Genomic DNA, 17475 nt, shown 5'->3' on the forward strand with positions numbered 1-17475 from the left:
AAGAGCAACAAATGCACCCATTCATCCAGACATCTTTTTCATAGAAGGCCTTGCCTCTTTCAGCAAGACGATGCTTAACTGCTTCGGCTTCCGTTAGACAAAATGCCTTTGTAGTAACAGTGTGTTGGAACAAAGGGTAAAATAGGTCGCGCACATCCAATAGCTCAACAGGTGCTGGTCTCAAAGCATAGATCCAGGAAAAAACAAGAGAGGAGACCACACACTTTTGCTCCCCAGTGCAGATTTATTTAGCACATCATATGTGACGTTTCGAGCGCATTTTGCTCTTCTTCAGACTAAATGTGGATACAATAGACCCCCCATTTTAAGCCCTCCCCGGGGGGGCCAGCTGGCCAGATGTTGCCTTATCTAGTTATAAGATGTTTGGATATCTGGATACATGTACTTTGTATGTTATATTTTATTTTACACCAGGTGTTTTGAATACATTTTTTCTTTTTCTATACCATGTGACCCCCTGGGGAGGGCTTAAAATGGGGCGTCTATTGTATCCACATTTATTCTGAAGAAGAGCAAAATGCGCTTGAAAACGTCACGTATGATGAGCTAAATAAATCTGCACTGGGGAGCAAAAGTGTGCGGTCTCCTCTCTTGTTTTTTCCTAGTAACAGTATGTTGAAATGCTTTGCTTCGCGGCCCAGACATCTAACCGGCAAAAAAATATTTAATGCAATATGAAATGAAAAATATTACAAAGTGGACAAAACATTTCTCTCCCAAAAGTCCTGAGACTGGTTTCAATTCTCAGCTGTCGTTGGAAGAGGAGGAAATGCCACACAGTTGTTGACATCAGTCTGTCCCTGCTTCGTTGAGGATGTTGCTGCCATCAAATTCAGAATTACCTTATTTCTAAGTTGCATTGAAGCCTAGTTCATATTCGCTACATTTCCCATAATGCAAATGGAGCCAGATTTCAAGTGAAAGCCTTTCTGCCTCCTAAATCACCACCTTTAGTAACCTCACACCTCCATTTTTAAACGCAGATTCCTTTAAAAGCATTTTAGGACTCAAAACAGATCCCCAGATGACATCATCGATGATGTCATCACATGCTTTTATACTTTAGAGCTCCCTTCAGTATCATAGAGGATATTACAAGAAGCAGATGTACGAGCACATCAATGATCTGCAGTTAAAATGCCTCATAAGTTGAACATTTATAAGTGGATGCAGACTAATATTGTCAGTGAGGCATTATGGGTATTGAGTAACGTTTTGTCCTGTTCTTCCAGGTAACAACAAGATCAACAGAAGGCAAAGCATGCTTTTCTAATGTTCCCTGGTGAAGACGGTCCGCTTCATCACCTCCCAGCTCCCTCTCGCATGAGCCCCCCTCTCCTTCCCCTCCACACACACACGCATATATAAACACACACACACACACATGCATCTCCGAGTGAGTGACTCTAAGTCAAAACTATGTGGAGTCTGTTTATTTATTGAGGAGTGAGGTTGAATTTTTTTGCTGCTAAACTACTACTGTCTGTAACACACAGTGTGTGTGTGTGTGTGTGCGTGTGTGTGTGTGTGTGTGTGCATGTGTGTGTGTCTATATAAGTGTGTGTGTGTTCATGCACATGATGTGAACCTGAGATGCCATGCACAGTTGAGCAGTCAGTACGGTTACTGTTGTTCTTTTTCTGGCTCTGATTCTCTGGCTCCTTTTTGAATTTAATTCAACTGATGTTGATGTTGACGCTGTGATCCAAGTTGTTGTTCTCATTGTTGTACTTGGAGACGGAAAAGTTTCAGTTTTTTTTTTTTTCCAGAGTTTTTAAAAAGTATGTATACTGATATGTATATATTTGGAGATTATGTTTTGTTTTCCTTCGAGCTTCCGTGACTGAACTCCACATTTCCAGGTTTAGAAAGACTGTTTTTGCCGGGGGTTCCTCTGGATTTCCCGTCGTCACTTCGGTTCAGGCGGACTTTGTTTTCACATTTTTCCTCCGGGGGGGTTGCAACAGAAGCCAGAGCAGGTTCTGAATGGACCGACATCCTCTGGATTAAAGGAGCCAACATTGTCAACACCAGAACATCCAACTTTGGGTTTTTGTGTTGTTTTTTTGGACATTCGGGACCAGCAACGGGACCAAGCGGAGACGTGTTAGGGGAGGCGGGCGAGAGAGGAGGAATACCGGAGCCCAAAAGGAAGTCATGCAATGTCCCACAGGAAGCTAAAAAACAGCCCTCCCTAATACCCCTCCAAACTGCCAGGACTTCAGTGCTATTTAAAAAAAGAAAAGGAAAAAAAAAAAGAGCGAATTTACACTTTCTTGCTTTGTTTCTCTGCAGTAACACTTTTGTTTTCACTTGCACTCCAGTGTGTTACTTTTTTTATTTTTTTTTAATCAGGGACACGGACTTTGATACGGCCGAGTTTACCCAACAGTATTAAGATGTGATCTCTGTCTGTGACCTTTGACGTCTCCTGGTGAAACAACGATGCTGTGCGGCATGTGTTTCTGAGGGGGGACAGGAGAGAGCTGGGGGTGGGGGGTATTTAAAGAGCAACAAGGAATATTTTCCACCTGGTGTCCGACCACTGACCATTCCAGTGTTTGTACCAAAAGAAAAGAAAAGATTTCAGTTTGAAGCTGTAGATTTAACTGCCCGCCGTGCTGATTGAAACTGACAGTGACGCCTGTTGAGAAGTCGCCTCTGAAAATGTGTTTATCTCCCTCGACCGCTGCTGGGGTCCGTTTGCTTTCCTGCTTCAATTTAGCTGCGTCTTATTAACTTGGACCAATGTCTTTGCAGTCACTTCCTGCTTCCAGCAGGTATCTGACAGCAAAAACAAAAAAAAATGTGATGTTTAATATGAAACTAAAGCTAGATTACAGAACAATTTGGAAAACTCGCCTTCATTTCTGTGACTGTGGCACAGTTGAAGCTGGTTCAAGTGAATTTTTTTTTTTTTTGTATTTGGGGATGGATGAAAACAACCTTTTTGCACATCTCTATAATTGAAACAAGTGTTTTCAGTCATCTCGTACCTCTTGACACAAAAGCTATCAAGCATATGTCTCTAAATGTCAAGCCATTCCTTTTAACGCTTTAACGGTAAACACATTTCAGTGGCTGTCTCTCAGCATCAAAGAGCACAACTTTACACACACATTTGGATGCAAAATTCAACAGCCACGCAGGGAGAAATCCATTTTTCTTTTTTTAAAAAGGCAGAACTCCAGTCTCTGCATTAACGGTAGCAGAATGTGGCGCACCAGCCAGGGCCCACTGAGCATCACGGGTGAAAATGTAACTTTTAAACGGTTGTGAGGAAGGTTTTCTTGTTGCTGCAGCTCTTCTGCTCAGGAGAGCAGCATGAACATTTCAAACGTGTTGTCTGTTGGGATTTGACAGATTTGAGTTTAAACACAGCGATAATGAGCACACGCTAGAAAGTGCTGGGAGCACTACTAAAGCTTGATGAAACTAATATGAGACCATTAATGGAATAATGTTAACATTAAACACAGTTTGCAGCTAATGGTTAAATAATCCTGTGAAAAGTCCCCGTCTTTTCTGAACCTGATAGGAATATTTTCTAATTTAAGCTAACATCGATTGTGATAAACAGGTGTAAACAGGAAAATTCATTATATTAATGGTAGATGTCCTGTATTATATTGGCCCGTTGGTGCACACGTTTTCCCATTATCACCTTTTTAAAATACCAAACCCTCTTGTTAAATTTCACATTTACTCTATTTATACATTCACAAGCTCCACTGAAAATAAAAATGGGATTATTTCGCTGTAAACTTCAAGCTGTGTTTCTGCTTATAGGATTTTTTTGTACATGAACAGCAGTAACATGCACGAAAGGAGATTTCTAAAACAGCTTACTATTTATCATTGTAAAACTGTACTTTTTCAAGTGTATGAATGATGTCTAATGTTTGTGAACATGCGTGAGCGTGTGTGCAGGTATGCGTGTGTGCCTGAAGCATGGAAGGCCTGCTGTGTTGTTGTGAACTCGACCTCTGAAACACTGAGCTGCCGGTAAACAGTTAGTGTGTGACTCTTTTTACTGGAACTATTTATTTCTCATAACCATCAGAAGTAAATTTAAACTGTTTCATAAACCGTCTTGTGTTGCTGTCGTTCTTTGAATGGTTTCGAAAAAAAAAGTGTCCCAACAGAGAAGTGTTTTTTTTTTCGTTTTGTTATTCCTTCAAAAAAACAAAGAAAATCACTGAGAATATGCTTCCATAATTTTTTTTTCTAGAAAAATAACCAGAAAACATTATACTTTTTTTTTAAGAAAAAAAAAACAACCTCATTTGTGCAGTTTTGACCCAAATTGCAATTACAGCTCATAAAAAATGTACAGAAATCTTACATTATAAAAGGCACGGCTGGTAGATGGCTTAAAGGTACAGTGCATTAACAAAGAATAAGTGGAAGAAATCATGCAGGGAGTTCCATGCATGTTCTCTCTGGCTAGCAGATGCCTTGCTAGGAGTCAAAGGTCAAAGGTCACGTCCCACGTAGTCGAGAGTCCAGGAGTCCGGATTTCTTAATACAAGAAGGAACATCTATGATCCTGAGGGGAAACTTTACAGAGAACAGAATCGCCAGCATGAGCGCCTGTATTGCTATCTATCATCTCACAGATTTGACTGTAAATTCTAATTATACAGTTAAATTCCCACTGTGAATAAATGTAAGTGCACTTTAAAGATCTTAGGAAATATGTTCGTTTGCTGTGTTGCTGACAAGAAAATAACCTCTGTGCTGCATTTGATAATCATGATGGAACAGACAATGTATGTTTACTTAATAAAGATGTTCTGCTGTTATCGCTTCTCAAACGTTGATGTGCCCTCAAGACTTGAGAGCGGGCATGTTCATATCTTGAATCGAGATGGTTAAAAGCTGGTTAGAAAGAAAACCCTAGATTACATTTACAAAGAGTTCTAGCGAAGTGCGGTCTTTGTAATCTCAATTGTTCTGACAAAGGACTTCCTCAGATCTTCATCTGAGTCAGAGCCGTAGATGCTGGGAGTATAGATGGCAACGAGAGCGACACGTAAAAAAGCATTCATCAAATTTCAAGCAGTCTTTAAGATAAAACTGACCCCCAACGTGGGATGAGATGGATGATAAATGAGATGAGGTGTCGATGAAGTCTGACCTCCAGTCAGTTTGTTTGCATATAAGGAAACATTAACGCTGACGTAAGAAAACCCTGAAGTAAACATACAGAGAAGTATCTAAAGCTTTTCTTGGAGGGCGAAACTCCAGTTTCTTCTAGAAGTCTTGGATCAACGTGTGACTGGAGTCCCAGTCCTCTGTGGTTCAGCGTCAGAGTTTGGTTTGATCCTTTGGTTATCGCTGATCTGGTCTTGGCCCTCTCTGGCTCTCTTCGGCCCCGTTTGCTCCTGGAGCTCAGTCTGGCATCAGGACTTGTGGGTGGAGGAGGAGGAGAGCATCAGTGGAGAAGGAGCATCCACGGTGGGGAGAGGCACAGGGAAGGCTCCATTCAGCAACGAGGGGAACTGCAGGAGGACAAATGAGGGTTAAGGAAGAAGAACAAGCACCCACACCGAAACAGAACCGTAACGTGATGGAGCTGAGTTGAAACTAGCTTTACATCGTTCAAACCTATAGACCTCACTTGTGTAGATGTTTTCAGCTTAAAATTAAGCAAAATGTCTAAGTCCTTGGTACACTGCAAAAACTTACAATCTTACCAGTAATATTTGTCTTATTTCTAGTTAAAATGTCTCATTTTTAGTCAAAAAATCTCATTACACTTAAAACAAGAGTCATTACCAGAAAAATTACTTATTTGACAATTTTCACCTGTTTCAAGACAAGATTTATCTTCTCATTACAAGCAAAAAAATCTTGTTCCACTGGCAGATTTTTCTACTTATTTTAAGTGAAAATCTACTTGAAACAGGTGAAAATTGACTAATTGAATAAAAATGAGACATTTTAACAAAAATTAAACAAATATTCTTGTTAAGATTTTGAGTTTTTGCAGTGTATCAAGCTGACTACATTATAATAAATATGGATTAAAGGCCAGGATCCACGGAATTGCAGGTAGTCTTTAAAAAAAAGCTTTCGGATTGAGGTTGCTTTTTTAATTTTACCACCTAGATGCCAAATATATTATATTTCAGGTGAGCCTGGACAGGAATGAAGTTTAACATCCATCACTGTGTATTTTTACATATACAGACAATGTGGGTCCATAGACTGAAGTTATTTTTATTTACTGGACCAACTATCTGTGACTTCATCCAGAGGTTTTCTGGAGCTGTTCAGAAGCCTCTTCTTCCTCGTACTGGATGGAACGGACAGGCCGGGGAATCCATTCGAAACACGCCCCCCTTATGTCAATCAAATTGAGCTGCGGTTGCCGTGGTTACCGAGGTCAGTGGAGCTCCACTCCCTCGCAGTCTCCAGCACGGAGACCAACGAGGAAGAGGAGATGGCTAGCCACCGACTGCCAATCAAAAGTTAACTCTAAGAAAAAAAAAGCTAACCCTAATTATACAAAAATAGATGTGATCACCTGCAGTTTTTCTTAGTTTTGCATCAGACTCAAGACTTTAAACACTGCCTTGTTGCTAAATGCATGTTTTACTTTGGCTTTGGTTCATTAGATATTAATGCATTAGGAGGAGCAGTAAAATCAAACTGCCCCACTCGACTGAAACCACCAGTGTCAAATCAGTGAAGTGCACTGAGTTACGAGCTCATCAACGTTGAAATGATTGGATTAGATCTTTTTAATGTAGTTATAGGAGGAGTTGTGTGAAACCTGCAGGATGCTGCAGTCGCTCAGTTCGGAGAATCAGAGGGGAACTAACAGCCAATGAGAATAAGCACCACTTCACCCATCTCTAACCTCATAAATGTTACAACAAGTCTTAAATAAAACACCACCCAAGTGTTGCATCAGTTATAACTCTGTCAACTTTCTACAGAATATAAATGTAATGAGGTAAATAACTGTCTGGTGCAGAAGTGAAGCAGCGTAAATACATCTAATGCAGCTTTTGCTCAAACTGCGTGAGTTTTTTGAGATGGTGATCATTCGATCTGCTGTAGCTGTTAGTTATTAGGTAAAACTTCTCTACAAACCCACTGGAAAAAAGAGAAAAATGACCATTTAAGGCTTGTTATTGATTTCAAAGGATCACATTAGGTAAAAATGAGTGATTCACATGATTTGTTTGACGTGTGTGCAGTTGTTGTTACACTTCCACACCCGTCCAGTCTGCTGGAGACTTTACCTCAGACTTTATTACATCGGGAGGTCTTTAAATCTGGGAACGGGTCCAGTTCTCGGGGTAACAAAGCTGCACATTAGCTGTTTTTTTACAGTTTATTTGATGGTTTGTGAGTGCGTGCGTGTGTGTTTACGAGCTAGAGAACTGACACTGGTGGGAGTCGCTCCTGACCAACCAACCCTCTCTCTTCATCCCCAGCTCGCAGGAAGTTGCCCCCTTTTTCTCGTCCACAGCAGACCGGAAACATCTGCAGCTTATTTTGAAACCCTGGCACACGCAGACTCACACAAACATCTCACAGGGAGACGAGCGCGCACAACAACTGCAATGTTAAATGACCGAGGGGAGGCCGGGGTTTATCAACACTGGCTCTCTTAATTTGGTGGGGGACTTTTTAAAGGTTCTTGAGGCATATGAGTGTGATCGTTTAGTTATATCTCTGAGGTTTAGAGGTAAAACTGAGTTGAAATAGATGTTTGGCTCAATTTTAGGGCCATGCATTCGGTTGTTATAGTTAAGATCTATAATTATGCAAAGTGTTCAATTGTGTGTCAATACCGGGTCCTGATGACGGGAAATCCTTGGAGGTTGATTTTAGAGCTGATTCATACTATGAATGGGAATATTTAAGTTCTGATGCTGGTTTTAGATCAAACTGTTTCAGCAAAAAGGGACAAAAACACTTTAATCTAATCAGAATCAGAATCAGAATCAGAAAGGGGGTTAATTGCCAAGTTTGTCAGCACACACAAGGAATTTGTTGTGGTGATTGGTGCAATACAGTAAGAATAAAAATAAAGATAAAAAATAAAAATATAAAAGCAAACAAATATATATGGAGATAAACTGAGAGATAGAATAAAGTAAAATGTATAACAGGGATAAACAGAAATGTACAATATGAGGATTTAAATAGTGCCGGATATGAATCTTTACAAAAAGTGACGTAGGATGACAGATGACAGATAAAATGTATAAGCAGAAATGAACAGTATAGGCAGAGATGTACAATATGGGGTTTTTAAAGTGTCGGATGTGAGTCTCTACAAATGTTACTGGGTTGGAATATTTACGTTAATGTAACGTAGAGTGGGATGGGGGGGCATCTATCAAAAGAAATCAAAAGATGACAATATTATCTGTAAACGTGCACTTTAAATTGATTTTTCCAATCACGGTGCAATCGTTAGGGTTGAAAAAATGCTCGCCGTATGAATTGTGAAATAAAAACTATCCGAACCCTTTGCTATAATTTCTGATCCAATCTCCTTTGAAGTCACAGTAACACATGATGTATGTGAGTTTTTCAACAGAACTGATTCGTACAGGACCAGAACTCATTAACAGTTCGGGTTGGACAGCCGACTTCTGGCCCTTTCAGACTAAAGTATGTTTGGAAAAACAACTTTTGCCCTCAGCTCAGTCCGATCATTCATTAGTCTCTTTCCAGCATGTCTGGCTCGCTTGCTGTTGTGGACATGAGCTAGATTTGGGTCGAGACAGTGCTGAATTTTCTAAACCTTGTTTATAAAATGACATCTGCTGCTGGATCTCCAAACATGTGAATAAAATAAAGTGTTACCTGGAAGAGTTGGGCGTGGCTCTGCAGCTGGGCGGGGCTCAGAGGACCCACCGGGCTCAGGCTGGACCAGAAGTGAATGTTGGACAGCAGAGGGCTGGGCGTGAGCAGCAGGCCAGATGGAGTCTAGACAGACGACAGAGCAGATGAAAGGTCAGAGGATACAGTCCGTGTAACGATGCCGGTGATTTGTCCGGAGAGCTGTTCATCATCGCCGGGGAAGCTGTCAAAGCCGCTCCGTTTCTGCTCCACTTCAAAGCCAAGTGTCTCTAAGCAAATCAGCAACCTCATAGAAAATTCATGACCTCTAATTTTGGCTTTCGTCCTCCCACCCGACTCACATTTAACTGAACCCAGACTGGTTTGCATATCTGCAACAGGGAGGTAAAAAAACACCGGCGCAACAACATCAGTTCTGTATCAGCAAGACTAGATTTCAGCTTTCTTTAGGACGAATTCAGCTCGAAGGAATGGAAGTCTTTCAGATGCTCTCTGACCGTGAAACACATCCAGCCGGGGTCCAGTCGGCTCTCTGATACGGTCTGACAGAAGCAAAGATCCCCTACATCTGGCAAGGGGTTGTTCCAACTCTAGGCCTGTGTTGAAAGATTGATTCTCCGATTTTAAATCGATTCTCATATTAATTCCTAAAAATCGATTCATATGTCTAAAGATCGATTTAAAAAAAAAAAAAAAAAAAAAAAAAATGTTTTTTTTCATCATTACATTACAACCTTTGGTACTTTTTTGTTTATCCCCAAAAAAGGAATATTTTGTTGGACACGAGAATAACTGGTGCCATGTTTTTGCCTTTAAATATGTTTAAAGGTATGAAAACATTAAAGTTTTCAGTTATAATTGCATAAATTGTCTATATTTCTTTGCTTTATATACTGTCTTGGGGTTACATTTGCATAAATGTTAAAAACCAAATTCTCATAAATGGGGAAAAAATAAAAGCGATTTCATACGTCCTCTTTTTGCTGCCCTGGATCTGTTTGGTAATTCTGACCCAGATGATGTTTCTGAAAGCAGTTCTATCAGCATTCTGGGAGCTGATTGGTCCTTACAGCATCATTAGCTGCAATACTTGCTGTTTAATCTCAATATAATACTAGTATTAATATGTTGCATAACTACACAGTCATATAATTCATGCAACAGCTCAAAAAACAGTTTTATTAACACTAACCCAAATCAATATTGGATCGAATCGAATTGGATCGCATCAAAGTGTGATAATCGATTCTGAATCTTAAGAATCGGAATCGAATCGATTCTTGATATTTAAATCGATCCCCAGCCCTATCCAACTCATCCTCGTAAAAGATGCTGCTAGATTTGATCATTAATCAGATCATTCCTGTGATTTAATCGGTTTGGCCAGAGTAAGAAGAGAGGGGGGGGGGGGGGGTGAAACCCTGGAAAATACTACGTTCCTCTGATAGAAAAAGGGTCTATGGATGACTAAAACCAAGACTAAGACTAAACCCAAGTGTTAACGTGAGCACATTGGGACACGAGGGGATGGTCTAGTCCAGTTCTCTCCTGATTTACACACAGCAGCGTGTGATTACCGAGTTCTGGGTCGGAGCGTCAGCCGAATGCCTGAATGTAGTCAGACTATCCTGTTTTGGTCAGAGCGCGGCTGCCAGCGGATCAGGAGCGTCAAAAACATATGGCTTCACTTAGAAATCTCCTTCCCCTCCTCCTTTCTTTCCGCTCACCTCTCTCCATCCCCTCCCTGTCTGGCTCTCTGCATCAAAAACCTCTCCTTCCCTCCCTCCACCAATAACCCCCCCCCTCATCTCTGACCCAGGACAGTTACGGAGGGATTTGTGAGTAGTGGTGTTAACGTCTGGTACCTGTGCTGTCAGGAAGGCCGGGGTCATGGACCCGGAGGGCAGCGCCGGGCTGTTGAGGGCGATGGAGACGAGGTCACTTCCTGTCAGGAGCAGAGAGGAGGCGGAGATTTCCAAGCCTTTGGGTTTTCTACCTTTGGAAAGCGAGCCGTTGGCCAGCCCCCTCCTCAGCGGCGGGGCCGTGCTCCGTGACCTCTCCCTCTCCCTGTGACCGGACGACAGATTCAGGGGCTGAGCCTCGGGCTCCGACTCGTCAGTATCTGCGCTCTGGCTCCGCCCCCTAATGTGGGCGGGGCTCTGCGGCGAGGGGGAGGAGCAGGCCAGCCGGGGGGACGGCCGGGAGGAACCGGAGCTCTCGCTGGAGGAGAGGGGCGGCGTGGAGGGGAGGGAGGAGTGGCCGGAGTTGGTGACGAACCGGATGACGGTGGAGCTGTCGTCGCGGCGATCGGACCTGGGCTCCGTTTTGATTGGCCGGTGAGGATCGGGGGGCTGCTGCAGGGAGCCGATGGTGAAGGAGGAGTACAGGCCGGAGTGGAGGTACTGGTTGCGGTCGCGGGCCTCCTCTTCCTCGCCCTCCGGCTCCGACGCGGCCCCCCCGCTCTCCTCGCCGCTGCGGCCCGACTCCACCACCGCCGGGTCCATCTTCAGGATCTCCGGGAACGACACGAACTTGTAGACGAACTTCTGGCCAATCACCTTCTTGATGATGTTCTGCAGAAGAAACAAGACATGTCATTCCTCTCAGCACAGCGGTGGCGCGTGGCCGTGCATGCCAACTAGTGTTGTCCCAATCGATCGGCCCGATCACAGCGTTTTCAAAACATCGGTATTGGCCAAAAAAGTATCGGGACATACCTAGTTATTAATGTTTTTAATATATATTAAATCGTTTTATATATCGTTGCATTTAACATCACTTCTGGCTGGCTAACATGGTTTACATGTTTGAATTGTGAAATGTTCTATCTGTTCATGTTGCATTAAGCTGCTGCTATTCATTCATCCATTCAGAATGTTGCACTAAGGTTAAGCCAAAATGTATTTTAATTTTCTTGTGTTTGTGAGTTTGACTGGATGTCATTCAATAACCTCTTTTGAAATTACCGTAAATGTATTTATTTTTGTTATTGCACTATTCTGCACTTTTTGTTTTAGTTTACAATTTCATGTTTTTACATTTTGTGGCACCAGTGCTGATAAGCTTTGTTGAAATGTCCATGTTATTCTACAATGGACAATAAAAGAAACTTGGGATCATTTAGCTTTAGTCCTCTTTTTCTTTTTTTTAATTAATTGCCAAAATGTATCTGATCGGGAAAAAGTATCGGAAATGTATCGGGAGCCAAAAAAAGTGATCAGATCGGGAGAAATCGGGATCAGCAGATACTCAAACTCAAGTCATTTAAAATATTGGACTATTTTTTGTTGTATTATGTTTTATCCAAATGGGCCGAAATAAAACTCAAAATCAAAATCAAATCAAGTGATCGGGATTGGCTCGGGAGCTAAAATATCCTGATGGGGACAACCCTAATGCCAGCACCCACCTTGTCGTAGTAGTAGCGCAGCGCTCTGCTCAGCTTGTCGTAGTTCATGTTGGTCTTGTTCTTGCGCAGCCCCCACAGCTTGGCCACCTCCTCCGACTTGAGCAGCTTGAACTCGCCATCGTTGGACGTCCAGCAGATGAGGTGCTTGTGGCTCTGGTCCACCAGCAGCTGCAGCAGGAACTGCCAGAGGGTGATGGAGCTCTCCATGGCGCTGTCGATACAGGCGATCTGCAGCGAGAAGAAAATCTGTTTACTCAAAACAGAAAGCTTGGGGGGGGGGGTGTTGGTTTATACTTGATCTGTCAAATGATCCACTGATATTAAAAAAACGATCCTCTACTGAAGCTTTAAAGCAACAAAGAATAAGTTTGCCAAATAATTTTTTGCTCTGTCTTCTGATTGTATGTTGTATTTCTGTATGTTTTATTCTGTAAAGCACTTTGGCTCACCTAGAGGTGGCTGTAAAGGGCTATATAAATAAAGTACATTTACATTTTACAGCTGTGGAGGTCATGTCACTGTCATGACACGATGAGGTGGAATCTCGTTTGGCCTCTCACTCTCGTTTCCCTCTTCCTCAGTTCTTCCGTTGTTAGTTTCATCTGTCTCTTAGTCATCCCAGCCATAAAGTGCTTTGTGAGACCGAGAGCCAAATTCATGGATGTTTATCTGTGATACGCTTCTCTCGACTCCTACGAGGAAAAACTCCTTTGTGTCACTTTAAAAGAGATATTTTCTGACCTCCTCAACAGCTGGCACAAGTTTCTGGGCTCTCAATGAAACATCTGACTTGTTTTGGTCAAAATGACAGAGAGATGCAGTACAACAGGCCCATTTTCAATCACATCTGTACAGCCGTGTTCATGGCAGGTGGATTTAGGGGGCGGAGTCAGACACTTGATTCGAGGCCTGTGCTACAACGTTGCTCTGCCAACTTCCGAGGTTCATTAAATGCAACACATAAGATCTTGATACTTGGATAATTTTAGTCTGATCTGGGTCTGTGATGTCACAGAACCCTGCTAATCTGAAAATGTCTCTCCAAAAAATGTGAGAGGGTTGTGTTATGGAGATGTTTGAGTTGTGAGTCACTTTAAACACCTTCAAAATAGAAAAAAGTTAATATTTTACAATATGTCTTCGTTAAAATCCATTGCAGTGGTAGCTGTGATGCACCTGAACGCACCATGAAGCCTTTTTAATCGCTCCAATAAAAGAAATCTGTGCTCTGCTCATCTTTACAAACATTTTCCTCCTATTATTTGTGTTTATCTGAACTGCTATCAGTTGTAGGTGGCTTGTCTGTTCATGCAGGCCGAGTGTGTGAGTTGACTGGCATGTGGTTTGATTACTTCCTCACACGAGTACGATCAGTTCCTGAAAGTGATGCGGTGCTTTACCCCCCATCACTGCTGTCTGAAGATGTTCAAAGTGCTCGCTGTTTTCAGGGTTTTTTCTGTAAAAAATATGTGTGTCTTGAGTCTGAACATGCTCACGTGTGTGTGTGACTAAGAAACCGAGACATCTGATGGTTTTCAGATGTTTCCACGGCGATAAAGCCGAGTGACCCCGCTTGCCAAGACAAGCACGGCTCTTAACCGACGACGCGTTTATCAGCAAACCGCCGACTGTCTGTTCCTTCATCACCTGCCAACGTTAACCTCAGCGTTGCTTCAGTATCACGTTGTTGCTCAAGACGACGGTCGCAAATAGTAAACACCGTTCCCCGCTGCCATGGCAACGGTGCCCTCACGGTTTCAGAGAGGGCTCGGCCGTCCCAGAAATACAGCAGCCAGACGAGTGTGTGTGTGTGTGTGTCTTTCTGGACGGAAACCGATGAGCAGAAGCGGGGGAAAGTGTGAACAATGACCCGTGGCGATGAGCGAGTACACAACCCACCGTGTTCTCACTTCCTGTTTCCGGCATTTGTGTGTGTGTGTCTGGTGTGTGTGTGTCTGGTGTGTGTGAGACGGAGAGAGAGGTGATGGAGGAACTGTGGTGATGTCTGCCTGTCTGAAAGAGGACTTCCTGTCATTCAGAATCAGGGGCGTCATTCCCAGTGAGAGGCTCTCCAGGACTTCCTGCCCTGTGGGAAGCCCCGGGAACACACACACACACACACACACACACACACACACACACACACACACACACACACACACACACACACACACACACACACACACACACACACACACACACACACACACACTGATTATGTGTCTTTATTTATACAAAATCTGCTCTTGTGAACACCCAACAGATGTTGTTCCTCATGAGACCCACACGGCTGATGTTTGAGCTTTGACTCCAAACCAGTCTAGGACAAATAAAAGCACCAGGAAATGTTAGTTCAGAGAATTTCAGAATAAAAGCCTCCTGAATCCTGTAAGAGTTGAGGGTTTACTGTCTCTTGCAAGTCAAAACAAGCCGACATCCACTTCCCGTACAAAGAAAGCTGCGTCTGGGGACCCAAACCCCCCCAAAGTCCGCACCTCTCCGTCCATTTCCTCCTTCTACCTCTTATACCAGGGGTTCTGCTGGAACTCAAACGGCTCTTTGTTTTGCCCCAGTGACTCATTTTCAAGATGTTGTCTGCTGCCAGCTTCAATCCGGAAGCGCATGGCAATTAGTCTGCGCCGTCCAGACGAACCTGAAAGTCTACTGCAACATTTTAAAGGGGCCACGGCTCCTTCACCCCCCAATCCTCATCTTTAGTGGTAACACTAACCTGGTTTTAAGCGTTTAAGCCCCTTCATACGTGAACCCCCCAAAGCGCAGCGCCGTTTGTTCCAGAGCTGGTCCTTTTACGCAGAGCTGTGCTCCCTTTACGCGCAGCTCCAGCCCTTCTGTGGGGGTTCAGGCTGGTTTAGGCTGGGGAGAATCGCTGCTGGTTTATTTCCAGTCCTAATTACGCACGAGTTTACGCCTAGCTGGAGAGAGGTGGAGGAGCGCACCTACCCGGACGGACCGCTGCTCCGCTCCTCTCCTCGGTCCCGCTGCCGCTGCCCTTGAGCCTCACACCGGTGTTGGAGAGCCGGGTCGGGGCTCCATGCCCTGCTGCTGCTGAAGGTCCGAGGCTGAGAGGCTGAGAGGATCAGTGAGGCTCCTGGAGGCTCCAGGTCCGAGCAGGAAACCGGGACGCAGACGGAGAGAGCGCACTTCCTCTGGCGCAGGATTCCCGTCTGTGTAAACATGCGCACGCACTCACGCTGGCGCGCGCGCGCGCGCGCGCACACACACACACACACACACACACACACACACACACACACACACACACACACACACACACTGAATCTCTATTTCCCATAAACACACCCCTCACACCACACACGGAGGCCGGGGGACCAGGACACACACACACTAACACACACTCTCTAACACACTCACACACACAATAACACACACACACACTAACACACTCACACACACAATAACACACACACTCACTCACACACACACACACACACACACACACACACACACACACACACACACACACACACACACACACACACACACACACACACACACACACACACTGAATCTCTATTTCCCATAAACACACCCCTCACACCACACACGGAGGCCGGGGGACCAGGACACACACTCACACTAACACATACACAATAACACACACAATAACACACACATACACACTCACACACAAAATAACACTCACACTAACACACTCACACTAACACTCACACAATAACACACACTCACCTTAATTCAACAGAAAACAGCCAGATTGTGACCCCCCCCCCCTCCTGTTCCGTGCGCACACATCTAAAATATTGTTATTCTTACCCCACACACACACACACACACACACACACACACACACATATATATACACACACATACACACACACTCACCTTAATTCAACAGAAGTGTGTTCCATCCACACACACATGTAAAATATTGTAATTCTTACTACACACATATACACACACATTCAAACACACACATACACACACATAGAGAACCAACTGACAGCTGACGTCATCTTCTTCCTGCTCACCGGGAGGAGTTCCTGTTTCCACACACACACACACACACACACACACACACACACACACACACACACACACACACACACACACACACACACACACACACACTAGGTCAAGTTTAGGCCTTCCGGTAACTTCAAACTGTTGCCCAACATTTTCATTTTGATCAAATGCAGCTTGTTTAAAAGATCACGCATTTAACATGGACATGGAACTGTATGTTGTGAATAAAATAAACATTTTCATTCATTTTTAAAAAGTAAATACATTGTAAGCGTGTTTCAGGCTGGACACAGTAAAATATCTCTATTTATTCTGTTGACCGTCCTTTTTTTTTCTTTCGTTTGTTCCCTCCCATTGACTTTGTTGAAGATATAATCTTTGTTAAATATGTTGAAAATCTGAGATCCAACAGCAAACAATGTGAGTTTGTCTTCCAAAGATTGTATATTATTGAGAAGATGGACCAATGGCGGAGATTTAGTGTGTTCCATCTGAGCTGGGCCAGTCGGAATATCCGAGTTTCAAGTTCATGTGCACGGCAATTCTTGGGAAAATAAGACACATTCTGGATCATAAATCATAAATCATTACATACTCTATACTGTTCACTGTTCTTACCATATCTATGTTACTGCGTAGAGGTCTGGGGAAACACCTACAGAAGCTTCTACAGCCGCGCACTTCAGAAAAGAGCCATAGGGACAATAAATGCAGGATACAGAGAACACACAAACCCACTGTTTATAAAATCACAAACACTGAAATTTATGGATCTGGTAAAACAGCGCAAATAATGTTCAAAGCAAGGAATAATCTACTACCAAAAAATATCAGAGGAATGTTCATAGAGAGAGAAAGGGGTTATAATCTAAGGGGAGAACTAAATTTTAGAAAACATAAAGTACGAACAACAATGTGCAGCATGTGCATATGGAACTGTGGAGACTCTGTGGAACAGTTTGGAGCAGGAAATGAAACAAAGTACTAACATAAATCTGTTTAAAAAGAGATACATAAATAATTTATAAACAGGTATATGGAAGAGGAAATGGGTTAACGAGGATTGTGATAGACAGGTAAAATAGGGAAATATGGTATATTATACTTGCTTAAGATATATTTAGATATTCATGTGGATATTTATGTAGTATATATTATATGTTGAGAGGGATAGTTATAATTATGTAATA

The 17475-nt window shown here is 43.1% G+C and overlaps 2 protein-coding genes across 6 annotated transcripts in view; one reads left to right on the forward strand and one right to left on the reverse strand.

Moving 5' to 3' along the window:
- Nucleotides 1-4284, forward strand: part of cdk17 (cyclin dependent kinase 17) — a 59842-nt gene extending 55558 nt beyond the window's left edge. For all 3 annotated transcript variants that reach the window (XM_061714924.1, XM_061714926.1, XM_061714925.1), the window contains one exon: nt 1254-4284. In XM_061714924.1, coding sequence (XP_061570908.1) covers nt 1254-1294 — 41 coding nt within the window. In that variant the 3' untranslated portion in view covers nt 1295-4284. The remainder of the gene's footprint in view (nt 1-1253) is intronic.
- elk3 (ETS transcription factor ELK3) lies at nt 4055-15468 on the reverse strand. Of its 3 annotated transcripts, none has more exons than XM_061714929.1 (5): nt 15220-15468; nt 12263-12490; nt 10719-11426; nt 8857-8979; nt 4057-5525 (listed from the first exon to the last, which is right to left on the reverse strand). In XM_061714929.1, exons 2-5 carry the CDS (start codon nt 12467-12469, stop codon nt 5427-5429), a joined length of 1137 nt encoding a protein of 378 aa, XP_061570913.1. In that variant the 5' UTR covers nt 12470-12490; nt 15220-15468; the 3' UTR covers nt 4057-5426. The 3 variants fall into 3 exon arrangements, with proteins under 3 accessions (XP_061570914.1, XP_061570913.1, XP_061570911.1); XM_061714927.1 differs by having other exon boundaries at nt 4058-5525; nt 15224-15468; XM_061714930.1 differs by lacking the exon at nt 15220-15468 and having other exon boundaries at nt 4055-5525; nt 12263-12486.
- Between the last annotated feature and the right edge of the window lie 2007 nt (nt 15469-17475).

The sequence above is a fragment of the Cololabis saira genome, chromosome 23 (genome assembly GCF_033807715.1).
Source record: "Cololabis saira isolate AMF1-May2022 chromosome 23, fColSai1.1, whole genome shotgun sequence".
Taxonomy (NCBI): domain Eukaryota; kingdom Metazoa; phylum Chordata; class Actinopteri; order Beloniformes; family Belonidae; genus Cololabis; species Cololabis saira.